A 15,238-nucleotide genomic window follows, 5' to 3' on the forward strand; every position below is an offset into this window, starting at 1 on the left:
AATTTAGGTGGCCGCCAGTATGCACCGTATTGCTACGGGAGTGCTTAACAGGCTACCAACAATGCTAGTCTCGGCTTATACTTTGTAAGGAAATAGCTCAGCTAGACCACAAAATAACGGTGTTGTTTAGTACATTTTGATAATACATTTATTGGGTTAAACCAAGACACTTTTGGACTTTCCTATAATATATAATAAAACTTCCGCTGAATGTCCTTCACAACAACGATTACCTTTGTTGTACTGCCTCTTTTTGCATATAGAGATGTATATTCTGCCTCTTTCATTTCTGTTTCTAGGACTTTTATAGTATGTCATAGTATCTGAATGTATTAACAAAACAATGAAAGCATGTTACACACTGTCACACTGCGCTCCGAAATCCGTATCGTCTCCCGTTATCTATTCTTTATGTGTCTTCTTGTAGTAATGAAATAACAAATGAGTGAATCTTATAAGGGTGTTCAAAAAATTCGCTGCAGAAATATTGGCACCCTCAGGGGGAGGAACGGTTGATATGTAGACACATACGAGAAGATAATATGGACCTCAAACTATACAAAAGAAAGACGATAATTAAGGTCCTCAAGATCACTTTATGAGACACTGGACTCTCCGGGCCCCTGAAATTGGTCCGGTACTTACCTCGACCCCGGGCTCAGATTGGGGTTCCCGGGCGACCGTAGGCCACAGGCAATCAGCGTGACGGTGAGGAATGTGTCTCACTCTTCCTAGGTCTAAACTATCAAAATGCGCGACACCACCAGCAAAATTAGGAACAGATGTAAACAACCTTGTTTCTCTCCGCGCAGTTTTGGGTGGTTGGGGCTGTCTCCACCGTAATTTCATCTGTTCCTAATTTGCGGGTTAATGGAGACAAAGAGTAAGGTTCATTTTTATAGTTTGAGACCTGGAAGAGTGGAACACCATCCTCACCGTCACGCTGCTGCCCGTGGCCGACGTGTCGCCCGGGAACCTCACGTCTGGGGGCCCGGGAACTTCGTGAGCGGTGGCAAATCTTTGGCATGCCAAAAAATTGCAAAAGGACCTTGCGAAGGTTCATTTTCGTGTTGAATTCGTGTGTCAATTTTGCCCTTCGTAAGGCCATCGTGAGGGCATCTTGTTATCTGGTGCCATCGGGCATTCGCCCCGATCAGAGTGAGGGCGAATGCCCGATGGTCACACGAAGATGACACGATTTGACAAGATGCCCTCACGAATGTCTCACGAAGGGTAACATGGAAATTAACCTTCGCAAGGTCCTTCGGCAATTTTTTGTCTCTACTTTAAAGTGGCAAAGATGTTGCCACGCTCACAAAGTTGCTGCCGGAGACTGAGAAACTCCACCGGCGGTCATACGATGGCTTAAGATGCCCTCACGAATGGCCCGATGTTGTTACGATCAGAGCAGAATTTGAACATTTCCTTTATCGTGTGTCCATCGAGTGTCAATTTCGGGACAGTGTGACGCGGGCTTAAAGGAGGTTTAACATAATCCGTTTTCAACTGAATGCAGAGATAAAGCCTCAGCAGGTGAAGCAAGATATCTGACAAAGATTACATGTATCTGTATTTCAGTAATACACAAAGTATGACAGTGGTAGGAACACAGGGGAGGCCAGCATACTTTCCTCTCATGTCTTATCAAGAAAGGGAGTCAAATCACACTGACGTCAGAGATGACAAACACGAGACAGATTACCGAAATGATACCGAAATAAATTAGGTGAAAGTTCACTGCGGGGTTCACAGAGTTTACACAAAAGACAACATTTTAATAACACTTCTGATTTAATTTATAACTTCAGTAAACATTATTCTAATGCATTTCAAGGTCTCAATCGCTACTTTCACGTATTTTGTTATACAGCATGATGCTTATTTTGTAAAAGTAAAATAGAATTAGAGGTAAACAGCTGGGGGGCTACCATGGGATTAACTGGTTGCTACCACAGTGGTGTCCGGTTTGAGGGACTTCAAACTATAACAGTGTTTTCAGCTCATGAAAGCGAATTGCAAGTTTGCCAAAATGTCCAAATCATATTCCAAAAAACGATGTTTGACGACACGGTGACCCCGCCCACTTCTTTAAAACAGGTAATGGCTCGGATCGAGGTCAGAGTTCATCATACTTGAGGATATTAGTTTGAAGTTTAGTCTCACTGTTGGGGAAATCTGTTCCTAGGCCCATAACTTCGACCCAGTTTATCAGTTTCAAGTTTCAAGGCTTTTATTGTCATGTGTGCATAGATACAGTGTAGTTATGTGTTACTGCCCTCACTGAGCACAGGAACCTGTAGCCTTGGGTGCTTTGCTCTCAGTGTTTTGTCTCCCTGTTCCTGCCTGTTGGCGTTAGCTGATAGAGGTTATAGTGCTTTATCTTGTTATGCACAATGTTGATTATTCTCCGAGAGATCTTCAGAATTGGTTTGGCAACCGCTATGACACCTCGTGGCTGCAGGACATGTTTTGTGAATTCTCCGGCCGAAGCTCCAAATAAACCGTCAGTGTTTGCCATCAGAGTTCCTGCTCTCCCCGTGTCTCTCTGAGTCTCCATTGCTTCAGAAGTTTCCATCACACTCACCAGAGAGCCTCTGTCACTGCAGAACTGGTGCTGTCAGCGCCGACGGCCCGCAGGCGACACAGCACCCGAATCAAGTTGCCATCCACTGCTCCGGTTACCTAGGCAACAGAGATATTTTCAGTCATCAGTGATAAACGAGGCAGTAACACAATTAAAAGTTTGCTTTGGACTACCTTATTTCATGGTTTCATTAGAGTTTTGAATTTCTTGTTTTGTTTCTCTATATATCCTAAAATCAAAACAACCAAAAACAGGAATCACATAGCCACAGGTAACTATACTAGGGCTAGGCAACACTTTCAAAATACTATTTTTTCTACTTCCTAACCAATTACATCCAACAGTATTTGACTTTTTAGGTTGGAATATAATAATACAATGTTTTAAGATTTAAAGTCTCTCCTGTTTTTCCAGGAAAAACCATCCTGACTTTACTGACTGTTTTTTAGAGTCAGATCTCAACATCAGGAATGCAGTTAAGATCATTTGTGAGGAAATTACACATCTGGTGAAAGACTTTAAGACCGTTTTCTACCCTTTTTTAAGTGTGGATTTCAGAAATCATGCTCTAACAGACTCAAGGTGACACAGTTGTAAACTATTACAATAAATAGGAAAAAGTAGGCGTGTCTGAAGCACACCTGACCCAGTGCTATCGAGCCCACGGCTGCAGCGGTGTAGCGCCCCACTCCAGGAAGCTGCTTCAGCAGACTGTCCACGGTGCGAGGCATCTGGCCCTTCAGCTCTGACACCACCTAACAACAAGGAGAGACAATGAACAACATTCAATATTTCATACAGAGTAATTATGACCTGCAACTTTAAGAGTATGCCTATTTATAAATATTTACACTAAGTTTAGACTGAATGCAGAATGTTTTAGACCAGGGGTGTCCAAACTTTTTTCACCGAAGGGCACACAGAAAAATATAAGAAGATCTGGGCCGCTCACTAGAGGTGAGGTGTATTGCCTCGTAAGTTAAATTATAACTTAGCAAAATCAATCAAATGTAAGTAAATTATGCTTGATACTTTAATCTGCTTTAAGAAAAAACAGCCTAGATCCCAGCTCTCCATAGGGTTTCATTTATTTTGTTAGCAGCTCATCCCTTAAAACAGAAGCCTCAGATTGCTTATAATAAGGGGAAATAGGAAGGGTCTATTTCAAGCTTGTTAGGTAAATAAGTTGTTGGGTCTTTTTTCTCATCAACTAAGATCTTTTAGAAAATGTTTTCAAACTTAATTGACTGAATTTATTCTAAAAGTTGGCTTATTAACACATGAATACTTTGTAATATTTGTTTACATATATCTTAAACAAGTAAAATACAAGACAAGCACAAGTTTCATTTGTGGGCCATACTCCATTATACTTTCAGAATTTGCTGAGGGCCAATTCAAAATGGTCCGCGGGCTGCATTTGGCCCCCGGGCCAGAGTTTGGACACCCCTGTTTTAGACTATGATGCTGAGACTTGTCACAGAAATGTTTGATATAAAAAACACAACACAGACCTTTTGAGCTCCTTCATGCAGCCGTCTTCCTCTGGAGTAGTAGCCAAGACCCGCCCACATCTGGTTCACTTCCTACAAATAAAAGGAAATTATTACATTTCAATTCAAATCAAGACATTTCAAAAATCCCTTCAGTTTCAGGGACTGCTTTAGTAATCACCTCTAGAGTAGCAGTTGCAAGATCCTGCACCGTGGGCCACCGCTGGAACACAATCAAAGCAAGAGGTAAAATTACAAATAATGCATGCAATGTACATCACAGTAATACATATAACATGTGTGCTTCACTTCAAAAGTTGATCTTGTGTCACTGGTTAGCAACAATATTGATTCCTACTTAAGAAGAGTGAAAAATGCTCTTCCTAATTGGGATTATTTGTTCAGTCTAGCATACGACAAGAATGCAACCATATTTGAATATACACATGATAAAGCAGCGATAACGCTAGTGGAAACAAGGAAAAGATTAAAAAAACATGCCACACTTGTCCCCAGTGAGGCACAGGGTAAATATATCACTAGGACTCTAATGTCATAAACAGCTTGAAGACGCCTACCTTCATCCATTTGTTGTAGTAGTTTATTACTGTAGCAACTTGGGTCTGTTGCAGCATGATTTCTGAAACCCACACTGAAAAGAAAGAGACAAATCTGATTTATAACCCGTGTCAGCAGCAGTGTAAGATGTGTCATTTTGACAGGAATCCTCTTGTTACCTGCATATGTCCTGATGTTGAGGTCTGACTCCGTCACTGCCTGTTGGAGACAAACAAGAAGGGAGTCAGTTAAATAAGTCAGATTTGTTTTACATGTGCAAAGGCTGGGTACTGTAGCTTGATATAAGGATCGTTTTTGCAATATTTGGGATTCGTAGAATATTATATTGAATGAATAATTGTATAAAGCCATGGCATAACAGAAAAGGACATTTAAAAATCTCACAACATTTTATAATAATAATTCAAGTGAAAAAGTCAAATAATGCTTTTGAATTGAGGACATTTAACAGATGGTATTTGGAGTATTTTGCATATTGATTTAAGTTTAAGATAAAAACGGAGACAAGAAATACACAATCAAGTAACCTCAATGATAAAAGCAATATGGTGAAAATAAAAAAAGCAGCTTTCATGGACGTTAAGTAAACACATGTCTGAACCAAACTGACCACAGCTCTTCCCAGGGTCTTAATGATACAACAATAACCATATACATGAACTTTGTGAACTAAAATACTACATTTCTTGTCCACCAGTGAAAGAAGGTGTCTCTTTACCAGAGTCCTCCAGGGCAGCTCTCTCTGCTCCTGGTCGTACCAGCAGAGCAGCTGAGAGCGCAGCCGCTCAACATCTGCAGGGTCAGGGAACGTGTGGAACGTGGACCGAGGAGAGGAGGGGTCTGTGGATTTCTCTGGAAGACCAAAAACATAATTCAGTCAAATCAGACTTTTAACAACAAGGTAGATTACACTGATGTTAAATGAGATATTGATACAAATCCCAGAGTTGTTCAAATATGCAGAGAGGAAACGTCAAAAGAATAGATGTTCTGAACAGACCCTTTGAAACTCACTCCAGGACCCCCAAGGGAATAGTTTAATTTCACTATTTGGTTCAATATATATGTGAGCCAAAATGTGATTGGAAATACAGCAGTGCATTTTTGCTTTATTGGGGGGGTCTGGGGGGGTCCGAAAACCAGTCAGTATCTGGTGTGAGGGTTAGGGTTAGGGTTAGGGCTAGGGTTAGGGTAATGTTGTGAATCGAGTGGCCTGTGTTCGTCCATAACATACGCCTGCCCATACCATAACCCCACCACCACCATGGGCCACAAAAATGGGAGAAAAAACAAAAGTGTTGCGTTTATATTTTTGTTCAGTGTATGTCCTTCATAAGAGGTTCGGGGTCAATCTGACCCGGACACAATACCAGGACAGACAGACACACACACACACACACACACACACACACACACACACACACACACACACNATGTTAGCTAACGTCAGTCACATCACAACATTGTAAAGTTAGCAATCATATATCAGGCTATAACTAAAGTAGTATTGATAATATAGTAACGTTACTGACAGGACTGTTGATACTGATCCTTAACAGAAACTAATGCGCAAGTATCAGCCGTATCTCACGTTACCTAATGTAACTCCACACTACGGTGCTGTGTACCGGAGGGGAGACGCGAGATACGGCTGATACTTGACGATCTGGCGGAGAAAGGTTGTGGAGCCTCCGTTGATACACGTTGTAAATGGCTTGATGGAAAGCAGGTGTGTAGTCGGGGAGGGTGCACAGCTGATTGCAGCAGGTGAGTGGAGGTTGAGCCGGGAGCCAGGAGGGACAGCCACCACGCAAACAGCAAACAACACAGACAGGGGGAAACAAACAAACACAAAGGAGACGGCTGGAGCAGTACAGCCACCACAGCGTTACCTAATGCAACTCCACACTACGTCTTACGGTGCCGTGTACCGGAGGGGGGAGAGAGAGCAGCGAAGGGGGGGAGAGAGAAGTAATACGGTTTCCTGATAAAGCTGTGGAGACGGAGTATGTGCTGCAGGGAGGTGGATGCACAACGCACCCAGGAACGAACGCTAGCTCCGGTCCTTTCCCCGTGAGGGAAACTGTGGACTCGATGTCCTGACAGGCTTGAGTTTGTGCAACCTGCACAAACACAAGCTCACCATGATTACAAATGGTGAAATGCAATGTAAAATTACCGAAAAAATACCAGCTCACTAAAAAACAACCGCTCAAACCAACTACAAACTACTACCGCGGATTGGGCAGAGAACGAGTCCGAGAAAGTTAACTCCCCCATGTGACGTAATATGACGCGTTTGACGTATGACGTTAAAAAAAAGCAGTTTTTAGTAGCAGAGCTCAAAACGGCTCCTTTTTCTCTGAATTCCTGCCCTTATGTCTTGTAAAACATATCAAATCCTGCATTAACATTTTTAATTGTAATTTTCAGGCAAGGTTAAGCATAAATGTAGTATAAAAAAAAAAACCTACAACTTGCTCTTTAAAGACAATATATAATGCTCATTTTCTATTTCATATTTGAATTTTTTATTTTTGTATTTTGTGCCTCTAGTGTGACATATTTACCTGCTTTTATGTTCAAAAAGTGCAGTCCATCTACGTGCTAAAACCCATGTCACTCACTACAGGAAAGGGAAAACCCCAAAAAGACTGACACAGTAAGCTAAATCCCGGATAATTAACAATTTTGTGTGTGTGTGTGTGTGTGCGTCAAAGTCTTACACAAGGTTCATTCTGGCTGTATTGTGTCTGTGTGATGCCTAGTCAAGCAGACATCTCAGGACTCTTCAGGAGTATGTGCTGGGTTCATTTTCTTGCATCAGATTAAGTCATTTGAGTCCTTCAGCTCATCTTGTTCAAACTGAGACTAATGTTCTGCAACACAGTGTTCTTTTGCAGTGTTCAGTTTTTTAGGATGGTGAAAAAGCTTCAAATTGAACTTCAAATTGATATTACTGAAAATGCAACAAACAAAAAGCATTTAAAAAAATCCATGGCGTTTAGTATGAAATTGCATTTATCAAACATTACATTACATGTACATGTACATTACTTACATACTCAACCCATTATAGCAGAGAAGTTCAGTGTAAATGTGTTCAAATGTAACATTACAACACATTCAGTTCCTTAGGATACGTGTCAACAGGTGTAATGTAAGTATACTTAATTACAGGTAATTGGCCTCAGATTATTGAACCACTCAACGTGGACACAAACACTTAGTGTGTGTGTCTCCTGTTAACACACCAGATAAATCGTCTTGTTCGACAATACTGAATTAGAAAGAGACATCCATTGAAATGTGATTAATATTAAACACTTTAGATTTGTTTAAAAAGCATATTAAATGAAGAGCAGCAAATATTCATTTAATTCTTCTGAGCTGTGTGTGGTTCGAGCGGCATGGAGCTGAATGGGCAACACTGCCAAGCACAGATTTGAACTTGTTAGTAAAACACAGGAGACTACAGCATGCGTAACTGTCTGGAAAAGAGAACATACACTCAGTGAACAAATAAAATAAATAACAGAGTTGCAGTGGGAATTGGTTAAGGTGTTATTTGTTTATTGGGGCTGACTAAAGGCTCCAAAGGAACCACAGAGGACTCATTAAATACACTTCTTCTGAAGTCCCCTGCTGACCTGAGCTCAAATCTCGTCTCAACTTTTCCTTGGAGATTCTCTTATATTGTCACCCCACCTAGATATGAATAATGCATTTATATGAATCTATACTGTTTGTGGAGGGTATACATGTGACATGAGCATTTGTAGAACTGGCCTTGGACAAAGGGCAAAGACAGACAACTCATTATCAGTAAATAGGACCAATTACTTTATTGTAGTCATTTCACATTTCCTTCATATTTGGATTTGTCTGTTTACATTGTCTGTGTTTTTTTGGTGGACCCAAGGGAATATGGGTGGAAGCTTATAGGTATCTCTAAAAACATTGTGTCTGGAAACATACTTTATACCTCTAGTGGAAACACATGAATGATATCTAAACAAACTCTCCTTTGCACTTTAGTGTTTGCCCTCAGAGTACTGGGAACCCCCGAGGTCTCTGAGGACTTTGAATAACCTATGGATAAAATGTTTCCCTTTATACCGATAACTTGTATTTGGAACTAGCAAAGGTGTAGCAGGGAATTCAATATAATGGTCAATGCTTCCGTTGTTTATATTGAATGTGATTGCATTAAAGTTGCATGCAGCCTCCATGGTTACACACATAAGTTTAAATAATGCTGAAAAATGTTTCCAATATCTTTGAATTTGTCGTCATTTTATATGTTTGTGGGAGCTAATCATTTAATAAGCCAGAATAGAACAATTTTATTTTTAGTTGTGAAGGACCCAGAAAACATTCAAAATGTTTCGCTCCAGTCTTACTCAGCGTTTTATTCCCAATCTGTTGGTTTTTGAAGGAAGCAGTGCTCCAGTTCTTATTACAGAACAGGTTGTACTGTATCAGGCACCTAGCAGTCTACAATTTCATTTTGTGTGCAGACATTTTTGCAAGTATTCTGAGAGACACACTCAAACAAATGTGATTTGGCAAACGCATGTTAATACAATAAAATATCTGATATTCTTTGAGAAAGAATATAAGGATGATCTTTATTTGTAGAGAAAATGAAGTGTTTGAGATAACTCAAGTAATGCCAGGGTTTTAAGATGACAGGAAGTGATTTAGTGCAGCTTAAAAAGGGACTTTTCCCCTATATGGCTGATGTGGTATTCATGCAATGACTTTCTGGCTGAAGCTCAGAGCTTCTGTCTTCTGCAAGAACACTCTGACAGGCACTCATGAGTAAAAGAACAGAGAGAGGAGGTGAAGGACGTGCACAGAGCTTGCTGGTGTTTTTCTGTACCAGCCATAGGGGGCACTAACGTTCAGCCCTAGTGTGAGGTAAAGAATGTGTGGGGCAGGTAGGGTGGTTTGATGTTTACAAGTGTTGTGTGTCCTTGATGTATTATTTAGAGTAATAGAGCAGAGAGGTAGGGATAGGAAAAGGAAGAGGAAAAACTCACAAAAAGAGATGGGGTTGAGGTAGTAGATGCCTAACTAACCTTAGATGCCTCACAGGCTGGATGGCAGATGGCTTAACAGCAAGACATGAAAATAAGTTTTCAAAGTCAGAGACACAGTGAGAAAGAGCTGGACCCTGCTGCTTATGTTTTGATGTGTTTGTCAGTCATCTGGGATAATTACAGAAACTGTCAGGATACGAATACTTTATACAAGGATTTTCATAACGTATTATCTGCCCAAATGAAAGACTAATAATGAAAGAAAAATGAGATTCATACATTTTTGCAGTTCACAAAGCTACTACGGTGGTCTTTCTAAGGCTCTGATCAGAAAAAGCGAAAGGCGGAGATTGAAAAGAGCAGACCTTTGAAAACGCCCCCATCATTGATACACTTTGCTTTTGTCTATGTTGCTAGGCAACTAACAAAAGAGAACTGAACTTTAGCTTAACATAAACCATGATACCTGTGGTAAAGTTGATACCAACATTTAAACGAGTGAAAACTACTTACTTAGAATCATGTATCTCTAAGAAGGAATCTGCAACAGCCACAACACAAGGCCCGCCTCTCAAATCATTAAATTAGTGTCTTAGACAATGGTAAAAAAAATACATGAGGCTGCATGGCAGAAGCCTGAAGATGCAATTCCTCTAATGGCCACTAGTTTCTGGCAACATCATTTATGAGAGTTTAATTATGCTTTCCTTCTGAGCTCACTTCTGTTCAACCGTTTGCAATGTATTTTCTCATGTGATTCTATAATAATAGGTACTTTACATGTTCTCAAGCCAGGATAGACTGTTTCTCCTTATATTTCTCCAAACACAAGTATTCACGTTAAATAAACACAAGTGTAATTAGTTTGTCACAGACGGAGTGCATTTTGTAAAGCGTGTTAGCTTTTTTCCAGGTAGGATGCACATTGCTAATTTATGCAATGCATTTTTAGACGTAGTAATCCACACATACCATAGAATGCGCAACTAGGCTTTTTATTCAGAAAGAGCATATTGCAACGAAATGTCACTCTTTAGTGCTAAACACAAAGAACAAGGACGCTGCATAATTTCATGGGCAAATTAAGTAAACTAATTGCAGTGGGTATGAATGAATTCTCGCTTCTTATTACTCTTGTGTTAAGGCAGCATGAAGTGACGCCCGCAGGGACACACAGAAGATTTTGAATTCAAATGAAGGTAACTAACAAGGTGAGGAGAAGGGAGACGTAAACCAGACCTGCTGCTTTTACATTTTTATCACTGACATTAAATGTGGTAAGTAATGCTAACGAGGCTCCTTTTATAAGACTACCGGTATTTTGAACGGATATTATGTGGACATAATTAAAAAGCAGAAAGTGATCCTTCGTGAAAAAAACATTACTGCAACCGTTCATTTTCAGTTTGTATTCTCTTGCTACCTGTGGCCTTACCCATTAATGTCAGTAAAAAGAGTAACAGAGAGCTTGGACGAAAACTTATGAATAAAAAGGTGAGTACAATTGAGTGAGTGTTCAACAGAGCAAGTCAATATTTGTGTAAGTTATCGTGGCTTATCCAATGAACTTGTTACGGATTTGCTAACAGGTGCTATTAATATACAACAACCCTTCAAATGTAATTCTGGTCGTCCCCAAATCTGTACACAAAGCTACAAAATCAAGTTTTACATTCATTAAGTTAGAATTTATCATTGTATTAAAACTTCATCACTAACGATTGGGTAACTTGTGGTAGCAGGTGAGAGGAAGCCGCTCGAGACAGCATGTTTCACAAAGGTAACATGTCTGTCTGTAACCTCCAGGAGATTAAACAGTGACAAAGAATGCACATAAAATGTGACTCGACATATCCAACTGAGATAATAAAAAAAGAAATATGACCCCCCTCTGTTACAGCTTAACTTCTCCTCCAGATTACACTGCACTATTTCATTCTTTGCCACACACACACACAGCATGACATGGGTTTTTGGCCGGATAAATATGAAAAGTTTGCCTTCTGACACGAACAACATAACAGAAGGACAAAAGGGGGTCCCAGTGGGTCTAAAAGCCAGCTCCTGTCCCTCCTGCTTCTGCCTCATTACGCTGGTATAGAGAGCTGTTTGTCTGGGTGCGCCCCAGGGCTGCTCAGAGGAGGAACTCATCATCGCTTCAGGTCACTCGGCTGGACTCTACGGGCTCCGGCGTGCTAACAACAGGTTCAGGGGACTTGCAGCGGTGGCATGAGCTGTGATTTTCTTTGCTTTAATAGAAACCAATTTTAGGTGTGGATGTCTTCTGCTCCCAAATGTTGCACAGCTCTGCCCTGCTTAAGGTTCAAGGTTCAAGGTTAGTTTATTTGCATAGCACATTTTGAAGACACAGAGGCAATTCAAAGTGCTTCACAGGCATTTAACAGATAATAATCAAAAAACAAAACAAAAAAAGACAATTCATAAAAGCGATAAAATACTGGCTGCAACTAAAAGTGCAATGATAAGGCACGGTTAAAGGATCTCAGGATAGGCTGCATTAAAAAGAAAGGTTTTTAACCTTGGCTAGAAAGGTGCTTACTTCTCTGAAAAGCTGTAGTAACCAAACTCAGGAATTGAACATGCATGAGTTCAGGTAGGTCAAGGAGTCAAGGTCAGCTCCATCAGCCAATAGAAAAGCTGATTCCCTCTATGCATCATGGTACATTTCATAAAGGGCTGCTTTAGCCTTCACACTACTTATCCTCATCTGCAATCAATGTCGCTTTTGATGTCATCGATGCCTGATCCTATCTGTAGCATACAGTATGAGGGTCTCTTGCTTCTGCTTTTCCTGCCTTAAGCTTTTCCAGGTGGGTACCTGGAAAGGTGAAGAGGTGCTCTCTCGGACTCAGGATTTCAAGTGAGCATGTTGAAAGGCAAGAACTCCCATAATGGACCAATACCACCAAATAACCTATTGAAAAAAGTAAATAAAGTCTATTTGGCGGAAATGGTCCTGACTGAAATGTATTTAAGCTCAATGTTTATTTGCTCTATACTGGATCATGTATTCACGGTTAACATGTACGTCGCAGATTTAACAAAACAAACAACTGATAAATAAAATACCCAGCATTGAGCGTCTGCTGTCATGTTAATGTACTGTAAGAACCAAATGGTAATGTACATGTTTAAATCATTTTAAACTCTATTACTTCGGTACAATTGCAGGCTGAATTGATTTATCATGTCATCAAATATCTCTCCACTCTTCCTCATGGATTTTAACAGAGAGCGCCTTCTCCTATGTGCACTTGGATAAATGACAATTTAAATCCAAATACTTCTTAAACTGTGTCTGGAAGTCAAGAGAGTATCGGTCGTAATGCAAATTAACTCAGTTAAATGCTGAAGGCAACTTATTAAGATGTGTCCTAAATACTTGGGTATTCTGCTCTTACTCTTGCACTTTTCTTGCATTTTATGTATTTGTACTGCTATGTTTGTAATTTTCATTTTCTTCATGTGTGGGACTGCGGATTGAAAGTAGCTCAAAGCTAAATCCGGCATATTTACACTTGGCATATTTCATGTTTTAATTGTTCATTAATGTGCAATGTCCCTGCCAAATAAATAAATAAATAACGTATCAGTGTCTGTTAAGCAATATTACAACTATATTTGGCATAATTTATATATAATTATAATATTATAATAACATAACCATTTACCATATAAAAACTATTTGTGCAAAGCATGTTTTCCTTTATCTACAAGCCAATGCACATCTTGAATACCTTAAAAGCAAACGTCTAAAAAGACAAGGACATAGCTCTTTTTCTTGTCAGTATTCAGGTACACCTTTAGCTACAGTAAAGAGTTCATGTTTTCTTGTTGAGGAAAGAGAGGAGCAGAGATTTGGTGAATGTAAAAGCTTCATTATCTTCCTGCTCCTTATTTAAACAACAACTGGTAAACAAAGAAATTACCCATAATTGTCTTGACATTTTCCCAAAAGTTTAACAACCATACACTAAACCCACACTTTATGATGGTGGTTGCCATAGAAACCATTTATAATCCTGCTTTAGCTGCGTAAACAGCCCTTCCTTCAGCATACATGAAAAATTAATAGATATTTCTATTTGTTTTAAACATCCTTCCGTTCAGTTAGTTTTCCACTCTCACCAGGAGATGAGTGTTTGATCAGTGCAGCCTTTTTTTGTTGTTGCTGTTTTTGATCACAAAGGTGTCTATGCACATTTAAATTAGATTGATTTGATTTATTTCAAATGTGTAAAACAATAATACACATTTTACATGAGAATTATTATACAATACAAAATTAATCAGTGTCAAATTGATATACAAAAATATTACTGATTCTAAGTTATGTTTAAACAAATTATCTACTGATGATTAGGAAGGTGCTTTCCATTTTTTAAACACCAGAAAACAAACTTAATACAACAAAACCTGATCTGCAACTGGAACACAAAGGGCAAACACTATGTTAACGCCAGGGTTTGACCTGGTAAAAACGAAATGAGTTGCAACTCTGACCTCTCACTATAAAAGTACAAAAATAAAATACATTTGTTATAGTGTTTGTGTCATAAGTGTGTTAACGGTTTTAGAATTCACACCTAGGAACTTGCACGTTGTTTGTTATTATAAATATTGACAAATATATATTTTGGGTTGAAATTAAATGGTTTGAAAAGTGATTGTAAATACTTAAATTGTAAAAGGTCAACAAAAAAATACTAAGCAGAGAGCCTAATTGCAGTCCCACAGTGCAAGGAGAAATAATTGAAATAAAATTCAAAGATGTACAGGCCTTTTGATTGCATTCCAGTTTATCCAAAAATAACGATACATTAATTGAACAGCGATTGTTTCGGCCACTAAGAAGACCTATTAAGAAGGAAATCGTCCTAAGGCTGAATGTTGTGTGTTAAATGGATCATGGTTGGCAGAACAACACAGCCTGTCTGATCTGTTTTCACTCCATTACCTTGCCTCAGTAAGTGTTTGGCAGTGTCCGCCACAGGGCCATTCAGAGGAGAGGGAGTTCATCAGTCAGTCTGTCAGTCTCTGGACTCAACAAGCTGTAGTGACGCCCAACAAGACCAAGGAAAGGCTTTTTCTGACTGCTTCTGGTCTGGACTATAACACCTCTTGTTGTTAAATACCAACCAACTATGCCCAATATGTGCAATATATATATATATGTATGCCGTTAATATGTGCAATATACCTGCTAAATCCTCAGAACTGTTACAGGATGTGTATTTTGTAAATTGTGTAACTTTTTTTTCATATAATATTTGTTTTATCTGTAATATATGTGTTGTATGCATGCTTCAGGTAACATTAAGCTGTCTTTGGCTCTTTTCTGCTGTAGCAATGTAAATGTCCCCTCCGTGGGACTAATAAAGGTATTCTAATTCTGACATTGCTAAAGAGGACTACTGCATGTAAATATCTGGACAATTGAATTAAATGTTACTCGTGTGAAGGTCTTTATTATTTATAAGTGTTGGAACATCTTTTAATCATTTGTAGCTGTGGCA

The 15,238-nt window shown here is 39.4% G+C and overlaps 1 protein-coding gene across 1 annotated transcript in view; it reads right to left on the reverse strand.

The window, feature by feature from the left end:
* Positions 1-2,584: 2,584 nt before the first annotated feature.
* Positions 2,585-15,238, reverse strand: part of mutyh (mutY DNA glycosylase) — a gene marked incomplete at its 3' end in the record, with an annotated part of 37,131 nt that continues 24,477 nt past the window's right edge. The window contains exons 7-13 of the mRNA XM_010768361.1: positions 5,375-5,508; positions 4,815-4,854; positions 4,656-4,729; positions 4,259-4,300; positions 4,099-4,170; positions 3,226-3,339; positions 2,585-2,682 (exon numbers count right to left, since the gene is read on the reverse strand). Of these exons, the coding sequence (XP_010766663.1) occupies positions 2,585-2,682; positions 3,226-3,339; positions 4,099-4,170; positions 4,259-4,300; positions 4,656-4,729; positions 4,815-4,854; positions 5,375-5,508 (574 nt within the window). The remainder of the gene's footprint in view (positions 2,683-3,225; positions 3,340-4,098; positions 4,171-4,258; positions 4,301-4,655; positions 4,730-4,814; positions 4,855-5,374; positions 5,509-15,238) is intronic.

The sequence above is a fragment of the Notothenia coriiceps genome, unplaced genomic scaffold, assembly GCF_000735185.1.
Source record: "Notothenia coriiceps isolate Sejong01 unplaced genomic scaffold, NC01 NC01_scaffold00005579, whole genome shotgun sequence".
NCBI classification, from domain to species: Eukaryota; Metazoa; Chordata; class Actinopteri; order Perciformes; family Nototheniidae; genus Notothenia; species Notothenia coriiceps.